The 15,276-nt window shown below is 50.0% G+C and overlaps 1 protein-coding gene across 6 annotated transcripts in view; it reads right to left on the reverse strand.

Annotated features, from left to right (window-relative positions):
* Positions 1 to 14,824, reverse strand: part of Cbl (E3 ubiquitin-protein ligase CBL) — a 32,980-nt gene extending 18,156 nt beyond the window's left edge. For 3 of the 6 annotated variants that reach the window (XM_025298582.1, XM_025298581.1, XM_025298579.1), the window contains exons 1-2: positions 14,349 to 14,824; positions 13,462 to 14,009 (exon numbers count right to left, since the gene is read on the reverse strand). In XM_025298582.1, coding sequence (XP_025154367.1) covers positions 13,462 to 14,009 — 548 coding nt within the window. In that variant the 5' untranslated portion in view covers positions 14,349 to 14,824. Of the gene's footprint in view, positions 1 to 13,461; positions 14,088 to 14,348 lie in introns of those variants that run through there. The other 3 variants (XM_025298584.1, XM_025298580.1, XM_025298583.1) reach the window with 2 other exon arrangements.
* Positions 14,825 to 15,276: the final 452 nt, after the last annotated feature.

The following is a 15,276-nucleotide window of genomic DNA, read 5'->3' on the forward strand; positions in this document are numbered from 1 at the left end:
TGAAATCTCAATTACCATTCGACAAATTGCGCGCGCGCATATATGTGTCATTATTTTAGATTAAACGGACTGAACAGAGCATACATCGAACTGAGCAACATCGGAAGGAAACTGGATCGCGCGTCAACGAGTTGAATGGGATATGCCGTTTTAATTCGGCGGAAAGATGTACGCCCGTGAGATCCGAAATTACTATCAATTGCTTGTTCGGAAACTTGGAGCTGACGCATCCGGGCGGACGTTGTCGGCGCGTTTGCTCTCAACTTCCACAATAGTACGCGCTATGAATGTAATTTCCTTCACGCGTACACACGCCCACTCTCTTTCATCGTGATAATTAGCGACGCGGTCACTTTCACTCGGCGTTTATACATTTGCTCGCGACCTTGTCTGTTTACGGTGTCACCAGTGAGTTACACTTTTAGTTTAATTGTGCCTTTTTAAGCGCTCCCGCGCGGAGTCTGCACACCACGGACTGCGGCATAATTCGTGCTTAGACTGTCGTCGCGACAGAGACACGCGTCTGCGATGTAAAAATATCTTCATCTCTCTCTCTCTCTCTCTCTCTCTCTCTCTCTGCGTCTTTCAATTTTAAAAGACGACCACGTTTCGCGTCGAGATCCCTTCCTAAGTCCATTTCGTTAACAAAGCATGACAAATCGGCAGTCCGCTCTCTCAATGTAGAGAGCTCGCGCTTTCAGCGCTGTACCTTTCAAGCGATGCTTAAATCCGACTTTTCATCGTCAAATAATTTTTTTCTCATATAATCGAGATATCACGCGGTATCCGAATAACCAAAATCCGTCGGAAGACGACATCAAACGCGATTGAACGATCAAAGCCCTCTCGCTCATTTCAACAACAACCATCTCGAATGCCATCGAATCACCGATCTGAAAATCCCAACCTACCCCTCCCCCCGCGCTTTTCAAAAAAACTCAGTCTCAGATTCCATTAGCACGTTATTTAGCCGGATGCGTGGGGAACATTGAAGAATCTTGAGAGGTGAAATATACAATAAAGAATCGTCCCTCGACTCTTGATTCGTGTTCGTTTTGTCTCGTGTGCGTTTGGTGCCTCACAGGCGTCCCGCTCTTTCTCTGTCTCTCCCTCTCTCTCTCTCTCTCTCCCTCCCTCACGTTTCCGACTTATTTATTCGATAAAGCTCGTGAATCGCGCGTAAGCTCGCCTCTGCGTAATTTGTCGGCGGACGTTGTACGACATGCCAGGTGTCGACAGCAGGACAAGGGTAAGCGTGACGCACGTACGCCGTCCTGAATTCGCATCCCCGCGCGCTTACCGACGATGATGACGACGACGACGACGACGACGATCAAAATGGGTCATGTCCTCCATCGTCGGACCATAATCTCGACACTAAACGTTCCATAATGTACACGCGTGTGGTCGGGTTCGCGCGCGTGCGCCCGCGTGTATGTGCGTGCGTACGCGCGCGCGCGCGCGTGTGTGTGTGCGTGTGTATATGTGGCCGGTGCATGGTTAATGTACAAAACGAAGTTGAGAGATACTAACGCTATAATTAGTCGGCCTTGCTTGCCGACTGATCCGAGGCTCGCCTCCATTCATAGAACGCCGCTTTTCCAACGTCGTCTCTTCCAACGTGACGTTTCATCCGTCGCAAGGGCAATAATTTCGGTCTTTAGTAGTCGAAGGTAGGAAACGACGCGACTTTTCCCTCGGATATTTCACGTTGCCTGCATCGCGGCATTTTCTAATAGAAAGTTTTGTTTCGCTTCTCTCCTGCCTTCCTTTTTGCTTTCTGTTTCGCTCGCGAGTCGTAGAAACTTTTTATAACTCGCGAGTAAAATAAAAAGAGAAAGAGAAACGAAACGAAGCTTCAGTTAAACTTCTGCTGTCAAATCAATTCGCGCGAAGATGGCATCTCCGGGGCTGGGAGAGGCACGATTATTTCGCGCGTAATTTTTTCTCGAAATAAAAAAAAGAAAAAGAAAAAGAAATATGTCGTTACCGTAATATTTGATAATACCCCCAATTACCATTATACGTCACTATTATCTATTCGCCAAGATCGTCGTGAAGAGACTTTCGTCGCGAGCGATTCACAAAAAAAGGCGAGATGTTATATTCCGATATTCGATCGAAGGATTTTTGCCGCGCGGGCAAAGTGTCGCGAAATTTTGGAGCTATCTGTAAGCATTTACGCGTCGTACTCAAAGGTCTTGTATTAAAAAAACGGACGGTACTTTTACCTCGGCGGGGACGATTCGATATCCGGTCGGCCGGCACGAATCTGCGGACAAATTCTCTCGCACGCGAGAGACCCCGCATATGTCGGTTATCTGCGTCTTTATTATAGGGGCACGTAAAACGAGATCGTGGAAAACGGCGCACAGCTATACGGGGAGGGGGGGGGGGAGATAGGAAAAGGTTCCGAGCATTTATGGGAAATACCGCTCAGCGATAGTCTCTCGATATGTCACCGGCGGAGACCTTTGAAGGTTGAGAAACTGCGAGCGAGCGAGCGAGCGAGCGAGCGGCCGAGCCCATGTTACAGGGTGAGGCCCGTAAAGCGTGGCAGATTAATTTCGCTCAAAGTATCGATTTTAGAAAAAGACGGTTTAAATAAAAGTTTATAGGGTATCGTGGGGACATTCAGTGGCCGCAATTTCGCTATAAATACGGGGTCGTTGTCGATAAATATCAATGACGAGGGTCTTCCCTTTAATGATGAATCGGGGCCGATGGGTTATCCTTCATTTTCTTCAATTTCCAGCGTTCCTGCGTCACTCGACGACGCGTGACCGAATGGCTGAGAGAAAAGGGAGAAAACGTCAGCGAGACGCACGACCTTTTTATCCAGTCATTTCTTGCAATTTCGTCGAATTTCGTCGCCGGTTGCAATTTCAATTACGCGCGATTCTTACCCGTGAAATTCGGGACGCTCGCGACGACGAGTTTTCAGCGGGATTGCGAACACGGAGGAAAGAATTTGGCAAATTTACGAATAACCGCGCCAATTTCGGAAAACCTGGGACTCGTAACTCCGCGGAATAAATTTATATCGACTTACCTTCCTCAGCGATCGTCTCTCTCTCTCTCTCTCCCTCTCTCTCTCTCTCTCTCTCTCTTTCTCTCTCGTGGAGTGGAATACTCGAGTCTTCTAAATGCGAGATAGAATGAAGTTCTATCGCTGCGGTACATCTCATTCCTAAATAAGAAGCAAGTTCCCTCCCGAAATTATTGACCATCTCTCCTCGTGTAGCAAACTCAAGTTCTGCATGCGAAGTAAAACGAAATTCGCTGCGCGGTGTATCTCATTTCTAAGTAAAAAGCAGATTCCCTCCCGATTGCTCTCTTGGAGCAGAGAGGAATTCAGCGAGATCTTGATCCCTCTCGAGGAGATTGAGCGGAGCGTATACGAGGATGGGAAGCGACGGTCTGCAGTTCCTGTGAGATGAATCCCTACAAATCCCTCCGTCCTTACATCGCGCTCGTACTCGTCTAATTCTCCGTTCTGCTTGTTGTTCAACCGAGGACGAGAATCACGTCAGTTTGACCGGCGCGACGGTGACGTGAAAGCGCTCCTTACATTCTCATCGATCGCTACCCTTTAAGGGCTAATTTCGACTGTCAACATTAGCGGAATATCACGCCTTGCTAAGCGGAGAACACACCTGGTTCCAAGAACGTCACACATTGCCTCGTGCGAATGATCATTAGCAAAGTTCAGCCGTCAAAGCCGTCTAATTTCAACTTTAACCCTTTCCCGCCCACGTGGACGTGCGCGAGCACTTCCCCCCCGGCCACCATTGGTGGTGGCACGGCATCACCGTCATCATCCCTTTCGCATAAGATCTGTCGGCCGGTTAGATGCAATTACGCAATGTACAGTAAAAATACATCCGCGGAAAATGTCAGTGGAACGGCTGGAATTACGTTTCAAGGATGCTGCGTCCGTTCAAAAGGTTCTGCATGCTCGCGTGAACCTCCAACGAGAGAAAGAGAGAGAAAGCTCCTCGACGACGACGAGGAGGAGAGGCCCCGTTTTAAAAACTGCATTATCGGCATTTTATCGAACGGAGCTTCCCCATGGCGGCGGGTGATATTTCCACACTGACATTTTCGACTCGACCGGATGTAAATGCCGTTCGATCGCGGTTGTTTTAACAATGCATCCTTCGCGTCAGTCGCACATATACGTGTGAATTCATTTCGGATGGGCCGCGCAATTTGGATCATCCGGCAAGAGGATCCCGAGAAGAGATGTCTCATTGTCATACGCGACGAGCGGCGGAAACGACTCGTGCATTCGTCATCGCGTGGTCTAATTGGAGTATCGCCGTTTCCTCGGAATTGACTTGAGACACAACTGTCGGAGATACATAATTACTAAATTGCTAAAAACTCGATTACGATGCTAAAAAGAGCAACAATCTCTGCCTAATTCTTCGATATCGGATTTTACTTATCCCATGCGTGTGTGTGTGTACGTGCCATTTAATTTGCCTGGACGATAAATTTGTTATTTAACTGTCACGGCTCTACTGTCACGCCGTGTTTGGTCATTCTAACTGAAACGAGATCACTACCCAATTAACAAAAAAGTACTCGACCGACGATGTCCGAGTCGAGGATACTCGCGAGTGTCTCGTTTGACCGACGAGTCGTATCGACCGTAGCTGAAACAAACATTCGCCCGCGCAGGATGACGCGACGGGCCGATCCTTCGCGAGAAATCCTCGCGAAGCCTCGCACGAAGGCTCTCTACGCCGAAGATTCCCCTCCCTAAATAAAATCCCTAAATCGATAAAATCTCCTCTCTAAAAAAAGTCCCGACGTAGAATCGCGAAAGCGTCGCGTCGGGAACGGAGCAAAGTCCGCGAGACGAAAGCGACACTTCCGTCGAGGACGACGATGAGACACAGCCGCTGCGCGACCGGCCTGCTCGATCTCGGGCAACCTTAGGCAGCGACCTCACGCCGATAAACGTGGGGGGCTCCTCCTCGCTCGACGAGCTCGCTCGACGAGCTCACTCGCCGATTCATACAATTCGCCCGTTTAATTCACCTTAATCGCGACGTCACGTCCCCTTCCTTCCGCTTCGACTCACGTGCGGATGTGAGTTTTAACTCAGCAGCCGACGCGAACGGGGAGGGACCGGTCGAGCGGTCGAGCGGTCAGCCGACCGGCCGGCCGCTTTTCGACGACGTCACACACGCACACACACACGTCGACGTATGTATTGTACGACCGCGTGACCGGCATGACAGAGAACCCGAAGAGAGTCGGTGTGTCGAGAGCGCGTTTTCACACGTGAGAGCAATTCGTCTCACGCACACGCACACGTGCGAACCTACTCGCGACTCCGCGCGTGTGTTCTCTCTCTCTCTCTCTCTCCCTCTCTCTCTCTCTCTCTTTGTTGGCTCGGAGGAATCGAATGACCGTGATATAACGTAACATCGATCGAGCTCAAATTTCGACGCTGCGGATGTGTCGAACTTTGTCCGTCCTCTCTCCCCCCTCTTTTCCTCCCACTCACTTTCTCTCTCTCTCTCTCTCTCTCTCTCTCTCTCTCTCTCTCTCTCTCTCTCTCTCTCTCACTCTTTTTCGGTTTATTCATGATAGGAGCGGTTGAAGTGGCGAGAGAAGGGAAGAGTCGCGACAGTCGACGTGTAACGTCTAATTCTTCCGTTATGGGAGATTGAACTCGCCGGGAGATTATTATACCGGCTTGAAACCCCGCTTCTCTCTCTCTCTCTCTCTCTCTCTCTCTCTCTCTCTCTGTCTCTCTCTCTCTCTCTCTCTCTCTCGCAGCGCTTCATTCATGTCGCACCCTGTAAACGAGTAATAGAGAAGGAGAGAGTGGGAAGAGATGACGAAGGCAGGAAAAAGATGGAGCGAGAGAGGAAGTGACAGGGGAGAGGAAGAGGCTTTTTATTAGAAAAAATCGCGCGCGCGTTTCCTCCGATTAAGTACGCGTGCGACGACTGAAATTAGAAATTCGCTCGCAGAACGAGCGCGATTTCACACTCACGGACTACCGAGCTCTCTTCACGGCGCGCGCGCGCGCGCGTGATGTAATATTTTTGCTTGAAAATTTAATATCTGACGCACACGTGCGTCAAAGTGTCCCGATCTGTTACCACACTTCGGCAGATAAATTAAATTTATCCCCCGATAAAACTGCCCAATTAATTTCAGTTAATATTGTATTACGCAGTCAAAGGCGCGGCGATCGTTCTTTTCTCCCTGCGAATCACGCGGTTACTCCGTAATTTCATCCCGAAACTTTTTCTCCAGCCTCCCGCGGACCAGCGAGACAAATCGCAACAATTTGTTTCATCCCAGCGCTATCCAGCGCAAAATAACGGAGTTCATTTACCGTTGCGAAAAAATTGATCTCGCGCGACATTCCTCGCCGCGCAACTTGAATTCACCCGTCGCGCGTAAGAAATTTATACGGTGCAATATATTCTCTAGTCGTAATCCGCATAAAATAACTAAATTCATCCGGTTCATTCATGAGAGAGAGAGAGAGAGAGAGAGAGAGAGAGAGAGAGAGAGAGAGAGAGTTTCATCCCGCGTACAGCATTCTTTATTGCGATCCAGATAATTAATTGCTAGGTCGAGCGCGCGCAAACGACGCCGGGGTTCGCGTGGAGCCCATTCAGCCGCGAATGACACTTTTCTGCCAGAACTCGTGCGGATTAATCAGCGGAAGGTTGAGAGAGAAAGAGAAAGAGAGAGAGAGAGAGAGACAGAGAGACAGAGAGAGAGAGAGAGAGAGAGAGAGAGAGAGAGAGAGAGAGAGAGAGAGAGAGAGAGAGAGATGTAACGAGAACGGACCCGGGCGCACGTTCGGCTCGTTACTCCGCTGTCACGAGCGCGTTGCTCACGGCTTAAAAGAGCCGGCATTGTGTACAGCACACACGCGGAGACCGGATGTTCGCGGATCATTTGACCGGAAACTGAAGGTTCGCGCATCGGCGTAATCGAGGCGGCTCGCCGCATGTTAATCGCGCTGCAATCGTCCGCATCCTATGTTGTATGCGCAAGACGCCAAACGTTTCGTGTTCTCCGAGAGAGAGAGAGAGAGAGAGAGAGAGAGAGAGAGAGGAGAAGTGCGCACACGCTTGAAAGCTTGGCTCGTCTTCTAATCGCGATACCTCGCCGGACGATGTGCGTGGCTCGAGAGCGAATAGCGAGAATAAATCTCTCGCGATCGTTCGAGCACAGTCTCGAATTTCGCTGACGTCCCGAAGGACGTCGCGGCCGGCGAGGAGCCGCGGCGCTCCTCGAGTCGTGATGATCCATTATCCGGATCGTAGCAAGGAACGTTCATTAAAATAAATACAACATCAATTTCTACACAATATTTCCCTCATCTTCTCCCTCTGGAAGAATGCACGACGATTGCACGTAATTTCACATGGAGGCGGAATTCAATTATTTTTCCGCGGGGGTGTAGTTCAAGATCGCGGAAAATGATCGCGATTTATTTCAGTTGCCCAAAGTGGGCAAAATTGAGACAAGTTGCGAAGTTACAACGGTCGGACGCACGAGTATCGTATGCACGAGTACACGTAATTTTACACGGAGGAGGAATTCAATTATTTTCCGCGGGGGCGTTGTTAAGATTGCGGGGAATGATTGCGATTCATTTCAGTGCAGTGGGGTCCCCCCAAAGTGGGCAAAATCGAGACGCGAGTCGCGAGGCGACGTTGTAACGGCACACAACGAAGAGCTACGCACGCCGAAGGAGGTCTTCGTGTATGGCTCGCGGTTACCAACGAAGACTCGAGAACGAACGAGTCGATGCGCAGCGCACGTTCGCGCGCGCGGTTTAGCGTTCCGTCGCGTCGCGAGCGCGTGCACGAAATACGTGACGCGTCGGGTCGCGCATTGCGTTACGCCGGCCAGGCAGGCAGGCAGTCATTCATGAATTGACTCGTCCTGCTGGTCGTTTATTTATACCGGTCGACACATAAGTCGCCGCCGCCACGCCACGCCACGCCACGCGGCCGCGGCTGCGGCGCGATTCGTGGCGAGGCGAGGTGGAGGTCGCGCATTGCGCGACATTTTCCCATTAATACCGAAAGAGTGCGTCCGCGATGACGATAACGGTCGATACTGGATAGTGCTATCGGGGACGACTCGCGCGGGCGGCCGCAAGGTCGCCGGATGTAGCGCGCGCACGTATACCGGAAGTGGAGTCTCGCGCGAAGGTGTGGCGACACTTGGAATCGCCGGCTGATCCGCGCGCGAAGCATCAACATCACGCGATCGCTCGGATACGCACGCGAAAGAAGTGCGGAAGTCGCGTGTACGCCATTCGAGAGCGCGAGAGGATGTCGTTGTTAACCTCTTCGAGGATGGATTTATTCGGATCTGAAAAGAAACGGGTTCAATTTTTAAGTAACACACGACACACGTCCGTCTAGTAATATATGTATGATAGATTCCTCTTCTTCCTGAGGATCTTCTCCTGTTGCGGAATTTTACGGTGAATATTTCATTCACGGTGATGTTTGTGGTATTTTTGTTTAAATGAAAGAGGAAAAATTCGACGTACCTAAACATACACAATATGCCTACCGGTATCCCTGAAAAGTTTAAAACGTAAGGTAAACGTTCCCAGTCCGTCCAATCGACGTCCGACCAACTTCGAAAAAAAAAAGGACATTTACTATTTATTTTAACAACAATGGATGAAAGTAATAATTATTATAAAAAAAAACTCCAATGTTTGACGATTAGTTAGAAAAGAAATAAACCCAATTTGATATTTTTGTATTAAAGTAAAAATTAACTAAATAAACTATGCATCTATGGTTTGGCGAAATAATGGTCAATCAATTAATAAATTCATTAAGAGATAGCATCTATATTTATATTATTTTCCGTTAGCACATACTAATTTTCTAATTGCGGTCAGACACTGGGACAAATTGTATCCGAACATTGGGCTGTAACTTGTTCCCACTGTCCGACCACTGGTACATTAATGCGCCTCATTACTTGTGTAAATATTTCGAGTAAATGCAAATATTTATATCGAAACTATTCTCAATGTCATATATTGTACTTTTTGTGACGACCTACGCTTGAACATCCGGTTACTGGGACTTACATCTCTCTTCAGCGCTCTGGGACAAATCCCCCCTCCCCGCTCGAGCGCAGATTACATGTAACGCACAAGTCCGTCGAAGATTCATAAAAATATATTCCAGTTCATGTTTGAGATATCGAGCGAGAGAGAGAGAGAGAGAGAGAGAGAGAGAGAGAGAGAGAGAGAGAGAGAGAGAGAGAGAGAGAGAGAGAGAGAGAGAGAGAGAGAGAGAGAGAGAGATAAACCGTCGATCGGGAACGCGCGGTCGCGCCGATACCGAGATAACTGACGGTGAATGAAATCACGGTTTGCTATACTGATAGCGAATGATTGCCGAGACGACTAGCAAGATACTCGTGAACGATAATTTCACCTGAAATTCGTGGGATTTAAAGGGGTACAAATTGTCGACCGACTTATCGAATCACAGAGCTCGATATACTCGAGTTTGATTATCATTCATTATCGTCCACCTCAATATATCGAGAAGCTTCCCCCCCCTTCGACGATTCTCAGATCAGGTGTGTGCTTTTATAAATTCATTCCACGTTACATTTTTAACTCCCCCCCCCTCCCCACCAATATCAAAAGAGATCTCCCACCCGCGGAATCTCATCCGCGTAGTATCGAGTTTCGCTCCGGCTTGATATTCGGGCCGCTGAATATTCGGCACGTTTCTCTCTTCAGACGGCGCTTCTCCAAGAGTCTCAATTATAACACGCGCGCATCGCTCCTCCGATAAGAACGTAGAAAAAGAAGAGCGACGGCGGGGAATTATCGGGGAAGAATTACGACGTGACGCGGCGCGGTGTTTCACGTTCGCGGAAACGCTTCGACGCTGCTCGCGACGCGAAAGCTCGTTCTCCCTTGCTTATCTTGGGATATCCGTATGCAGATAGTCGCGTCAATGCAGCAACAACGACGACGACGACAACGTGAGACAACAAACGTCGATCGGCGGTCGCACACACCCACGCATACAAAAAGCGTGCGCGCGCGCGCGCGCACGCACACACATACACAGAGCAACGGCGATTTGTCACTCGGCCACTGACAATATGACACGCGCGCGATTTATACGGCTGGACATGCAGCGCGCGCGAGCGAACGGAATCGTTACACCGGAAGTTGTTTTATGCTAATGCAGCGGTATATCTGCTATTCGCCGGCACCGCGTTCTCCGCATATATACACGCGGTTGCCGAGAGTGCGTTTACCGTTTCAGCGCGAGACGACGTGACGCGTCGACGACGACGACGGGGGAAGATATGGGGGCGAGCTTTTGTCGTTACAACACGCGTGCATGTATGTGTGTGTGTGTGTGTGTGTGTGCGCGCACGCGTATGCGTGAGCACGACGACAGTTTGTCGGCGACGGGCAAATGCGAGTCCAACCGGATAGAGCATTCTCCGTTTATTACCGCCGAATGCATTAAATCGCGACGTCGCGGGTCAAGCACACGCGATTGACGTCAGAGCACGGTGGCGGCGGTAGCGGCGGCGGAGACTCGCCTCCTTTTGGTTCCTCCTAGGTACACCGACACCGAGAGATACCCGCCTAAGAGGACGACTACCACATAGCCGACCGTGTCCGTGTAATCTGTGTCGTGTGTGTTTTATCAATGATTTAATTAGACGATTTTTCAACGAAAGTTTCCCCTCGTTTCCGGTAAAAAACGCTTCGGAGAAGAGAGAGAGGGAAGGAGGAGTTATTATCCTCGACATCGACGCGAATTCAATTGTCCTCTATCGACAAAAATGTCAGCGCGCTAATAAAAGTGCTCTCGATCACGAAAAGTGATCACGATCGAGGAGAGATGCGGGAAAGCTTAACGAAGCTTTTCACAGGAGCATTCCCCTGGTGTTTTACTTCTGTGCCGATCTGCCGCAGATGCAGATAACATTGGAAAAAGTCGCCAAGTTGCGAAATACGATAACATTTTGATATCGTATTTTCATATCTGCGCTGAGGAGATCGGGAGCGGATCGATCGTGCGAAGATCAGGAAAAGTCCGTCGGATAAATTCGATACGACCGAGGGGGGGGGGGGAGAGAGAGAGAGAGAGAGAGAGAGCGAAACGTCCGCGTGAATAAACCAAGACGATCCCGAATTACGTCACTGTCCTATTCAACGACGACAACTATTTACTATTCGCCGAGCGATCTACTCGATTCGACTCGACCTATTCGAGCGCGATGTTTGCTATCGGAGTCCAATTTAGCTCGTTTAGGACGTTGCTTCTATTCTAGATACCGTTCTCTCCGTCGCTGCATTTCCTGTGTGTGTTTCTCTTTCTCTCTTCCTCTCTTTCCCACGTTTTTCCGCGCCTGTCCCCCTTCTTCTTTCTACCGAACGAATTTTGAGCGCGAACGCGTACCTGGCTTATTTTTAACGCGGAACGCGTGGCGTAAGTTTAGCTTTTAGTGAAAGACACAGAGCCCCGTGCTTTCGAGCAAGCCGAGCAAACTCGCTCGCTCGCTCGCTCTCTCTCTCTCTTTCCCTCTTGCTTCGGCGCTCGCGCGAATTCTCGACGCGCTACCACCTTGCGCGCCGCACGTGCAGGCGAACGCGCCGCGCTCGGAGGAGGGGGGAGGGGGGAGCTTCCGGTCGATAAAACGCATTCTCTATAGAGCCCACGGTTGCACACGAGCCGACGCGTCCCGCTTTTCGGTGCACGATAATAATGTCAATATCAACGATAGACGTCCGGTGTCGTCTCTCTCGCTCTCTCGCTCGCTCGCTCACGCGCTGCTCTCTCTCTCTCTCTCTCTCTCTCTCTCTCTTGGTCTTTCCCTCGGTACTCCCTGTCTCTTCTCGCCGTGCCCCCTCTTCTCTTTCATACACGATTTTAGGTTAGGTGTGCGCACGTGCGAGCTATGCTTTACGCGCCTTTATTGTTCGTTTTTATGCGCACGCACGCTGTCCGAGGAGTAGCATGGTTACGTGTGGGCGGACAGGTGTCCCGCGGACATATCTGTCGGAAACGGGATGCCAAAAAAGGAGAAAAAATGAAAAACAAGCAGAGGAAGGGGAGAAGGAGGTCTCGACGCGAAAGGAGAGCGCGTAATAATATAATATTTGACCGGTGGATATGTTTACTTGGCGCGCGAAATGCTGCGGTATCTTCCACTGTTGATCTTATTCGATCTCTTACAAAAGCGTAGTGTGGTCGTAGTATCACCGTCACCGCCATCGTCATCTCGTTGATACACATTTGTGATAATGAAGTACATAGGATATATATATCAGGAAACTCCTGCCCACGTGTAATATGATATATAACGCGTCTGAATTAAATATCTATTATATATCGAGTGAAGTTAAATTGAATCTATATTTTCTCGAGCTTGAAAGTTACGCCAAAGCATTCGGGCGGAAGTGAATCTCGGTCTTTGTAACTTTCAAAGCCGTAAGTCGACGAACTATCATCTTCGAAGCTCGACGACGATGTGGAGAAGTTACGAACAATTTGATCCTACAATCTTTAAATTTACATAAAAATTGACAGCCCTTATAAGATATTAAGACGGAAGTTGTAGCTGTGGCGGGAACTCGACATCGGGTTTCCCCCGAAGCCTGAAAACTTCGGAATTCCCACGAAAGCCGATAGACGTTTCTTCAAGCCTAAGGATGTAACTTGTGAGCGAACGTAGTAGAGACTCTTAAATCCGTCGAGAGAGCCTCGGGGCCGAATATTCTCCGCGATAATGTCTGTGCAAAGTGTCAACATGAAAATGTCGCGTGTGCGCGCGCCTCTAATGAATTGTAATCCGCCCAGAAGCATTGGGATTTTTCTTTCTTTCAAATCTCGACTAGAGACGCAATGGCGACAAATCCTTCTGAAAAATAAGCGTTTTCAACATCTTTGACGCTAAAAAATAAAAAAAAAAAAACTAAAGTTGTGTCAAGAGTTCGCTCGTTGCTCATCGATCCTTCGTCGACGAAGTTCTCAAACTTAAGATTCGCGTAAGATCTGTTCGACTCGTCTGAAATAAACTCGTCTGAAGGAGACAGCTCTGTCAGTCATGCGTTTCTCACATCTCTCTTTCCACAAGAACTGTTGCTCGAGAACCATTCGATGAGCCTCGAGAGAACCTCAAAATCCTCAATCGTCGAGACTCCGTCGAATGACCGGAGTCGAAAATTGCCGACTCTTCCGTAAGAGAAGTGCAAGACACTTCAAAACACGGAACCAGACCTCAAAACAAAGTAATTTTCGCCAACATAGCAGAAAGACGTTGTGACCTCGACGTGGCGATGGCAGAAGAAGCAAACATACACATCAGACAGATACACACATACGCGCGCGCGCACACACACACATCCATCCATCCATCCACCCACACACACACACACACATACTCACTCACCTGTTTCCGAAGCGCTCCTTCCAAAATTCAGCCGCGTCGGCCTTGGTGATGCGAAACTGATCGCCGGCGAACACCCCGTTCGGGAATATGGCCTTCAACTCGGACAGCATGTGGCTGAACACAAGACTGAGCTTGGTAAGATTGCGGCGATAATGGGACGTCTCGTCGAACATCTTATCCTTGCCCTCCTTGAACAGCTTGATCGCCTGCTTGCACTTACGCATCAGATTGTTGATGAACACGCAGAAGTGCTCGTTGCTGTGCAACACCTGCATACGGTCCTCGTACTTGCTGTAGATCAGCCTCAGCCGCTGATACGTATCCGGCAGGATGTCGAGAATAAACGGTGGTGAATTCTTCAAGTTCATGCGCTGGTGCTGACACAGCTTCACCACCTTGTCCATCAGCTTCCAAGTCTTGTCTAGCATACGCTTGTCGGTCGACAATTTTGGCGGGGTCATCGCGTCGGCGAAGCGGCCGTGTAGCTTTTGAAAGATCGAGCCGATGTGGACAGTGCGGGTGCGACTGCTGTGTCCCGACGACGACATCTTGACGTAGCGTGCGTGCGTGAGTGAGTGAGTGCGTGCGTGCGTGCGTGCGTGCGTGCGACGTGCGTGCGTGTTCGCTCGCTCGCTCGCTCGCCCGCTCGCCCGCTCTCGCCCGCTCGCTCGCTCGCTCGCTCGCTCGTTCGTTCGTTCACTTGCGTGCGTGCGTTCGTGCGTGCGTGCGTGCGTGCTTGCTTGCTTGCTTGCTTGCTTGCTTGCTTGCTTGCTTGCTTGCTTGCTTGCTTGCTTGCTTGCTTGCTTGCTTGCTTGCTCGCTCGCTCGCTTGCTCGCTTGCTTGCTTGCTGCGTGCGTACGTGCGTGCGTGCGTGCGTGCGTACGTACGTAATATGCGATCTCTTCCTAGTCTTGTTTTCCCTGCGTGCACACACTCTCTTCGTCTCTTTCTCTTTCTTTTCTTCTCCCTCTCTCTCTCTCTCTTTCTCTCTCTCTCTCTCTCTCTTTCTCCCTCGTTATTTGCACCTCACCTTACCTGAGGCGCGCGTAAAGAACACTGTCGCTATACTTAAGGTTAACCCGCACACACACTCGAGCGATAGATCGGCACACCGCGCATAATCTCAGCGGGACGCGGCCGCGGCTCCGACAACGTACCCGCGAAGCCGCGGACACGGGGTGTAACACCGGAACCGCGCGCGATACCGCATCCTATTATCTCACTGGGCGACGGCCGACGGACACGGCCCAGCGGAATACTCCGCAACTCGCGGCGAATCGACGACACTGACACGGACCGTGCGAGTGGTACCGAGCGTGAGCGTGCCGCCGTGGTGGCTGCTCGCTCGCTGTGGCTCGCTGTCTCCGGTTGCTCGCACCCGCCGCCGTGGCGTCGTACGGCGCATGCGCGGCGGTGAGCGCGCCTGGCCGGCGCGCGATTCGAATGCGGCGCGCGCAAGAAGAAAAAGCGAGTTCCTCGCACTCGCTCCTGCGTTTTTTTTTTGTCGTTTTCGCTCGGTGTCAGTAACTTATCTAACTAGTAAATTAATTAATTAAGATCAGCTGCGAATCTGAGGAGGATTTCGCCGGAGGAATATAATTATTCGATATAGAAATCGCAAACGTGAGAAATGGGAAATCACATCTTACCGTGGTTTCTTTAACTTGCATAATAGGATTATATTTTTGGCAACTAATTTTTGCCGCTTATACACGACCAACATGTACGTATATGGTTACGATAAAGCAAAAGATATTCCAAGTTGTAAATGGAGAAACGAGACAGGATAGGTTCGTGTTGTGCGAAGTCAGAGAA

Source organism: Harpegnathos saltator, unplaced genomic scaffold (genome assembly GCF_003227715.2).
Source record: "Harpegnathos saltator strain DR-91 unplaced genomic scaffold, Hsal_v8.6 scaffold225, whole genome shotgun sequence".
Classification (NCBI taxonomy): domain Eukaryota; kingdom Metazoa; phylum Arthropoda; class Insecta; order Hymenoptera; family Formicidae; genus Harpegnathos; species Harpegnathos saltator.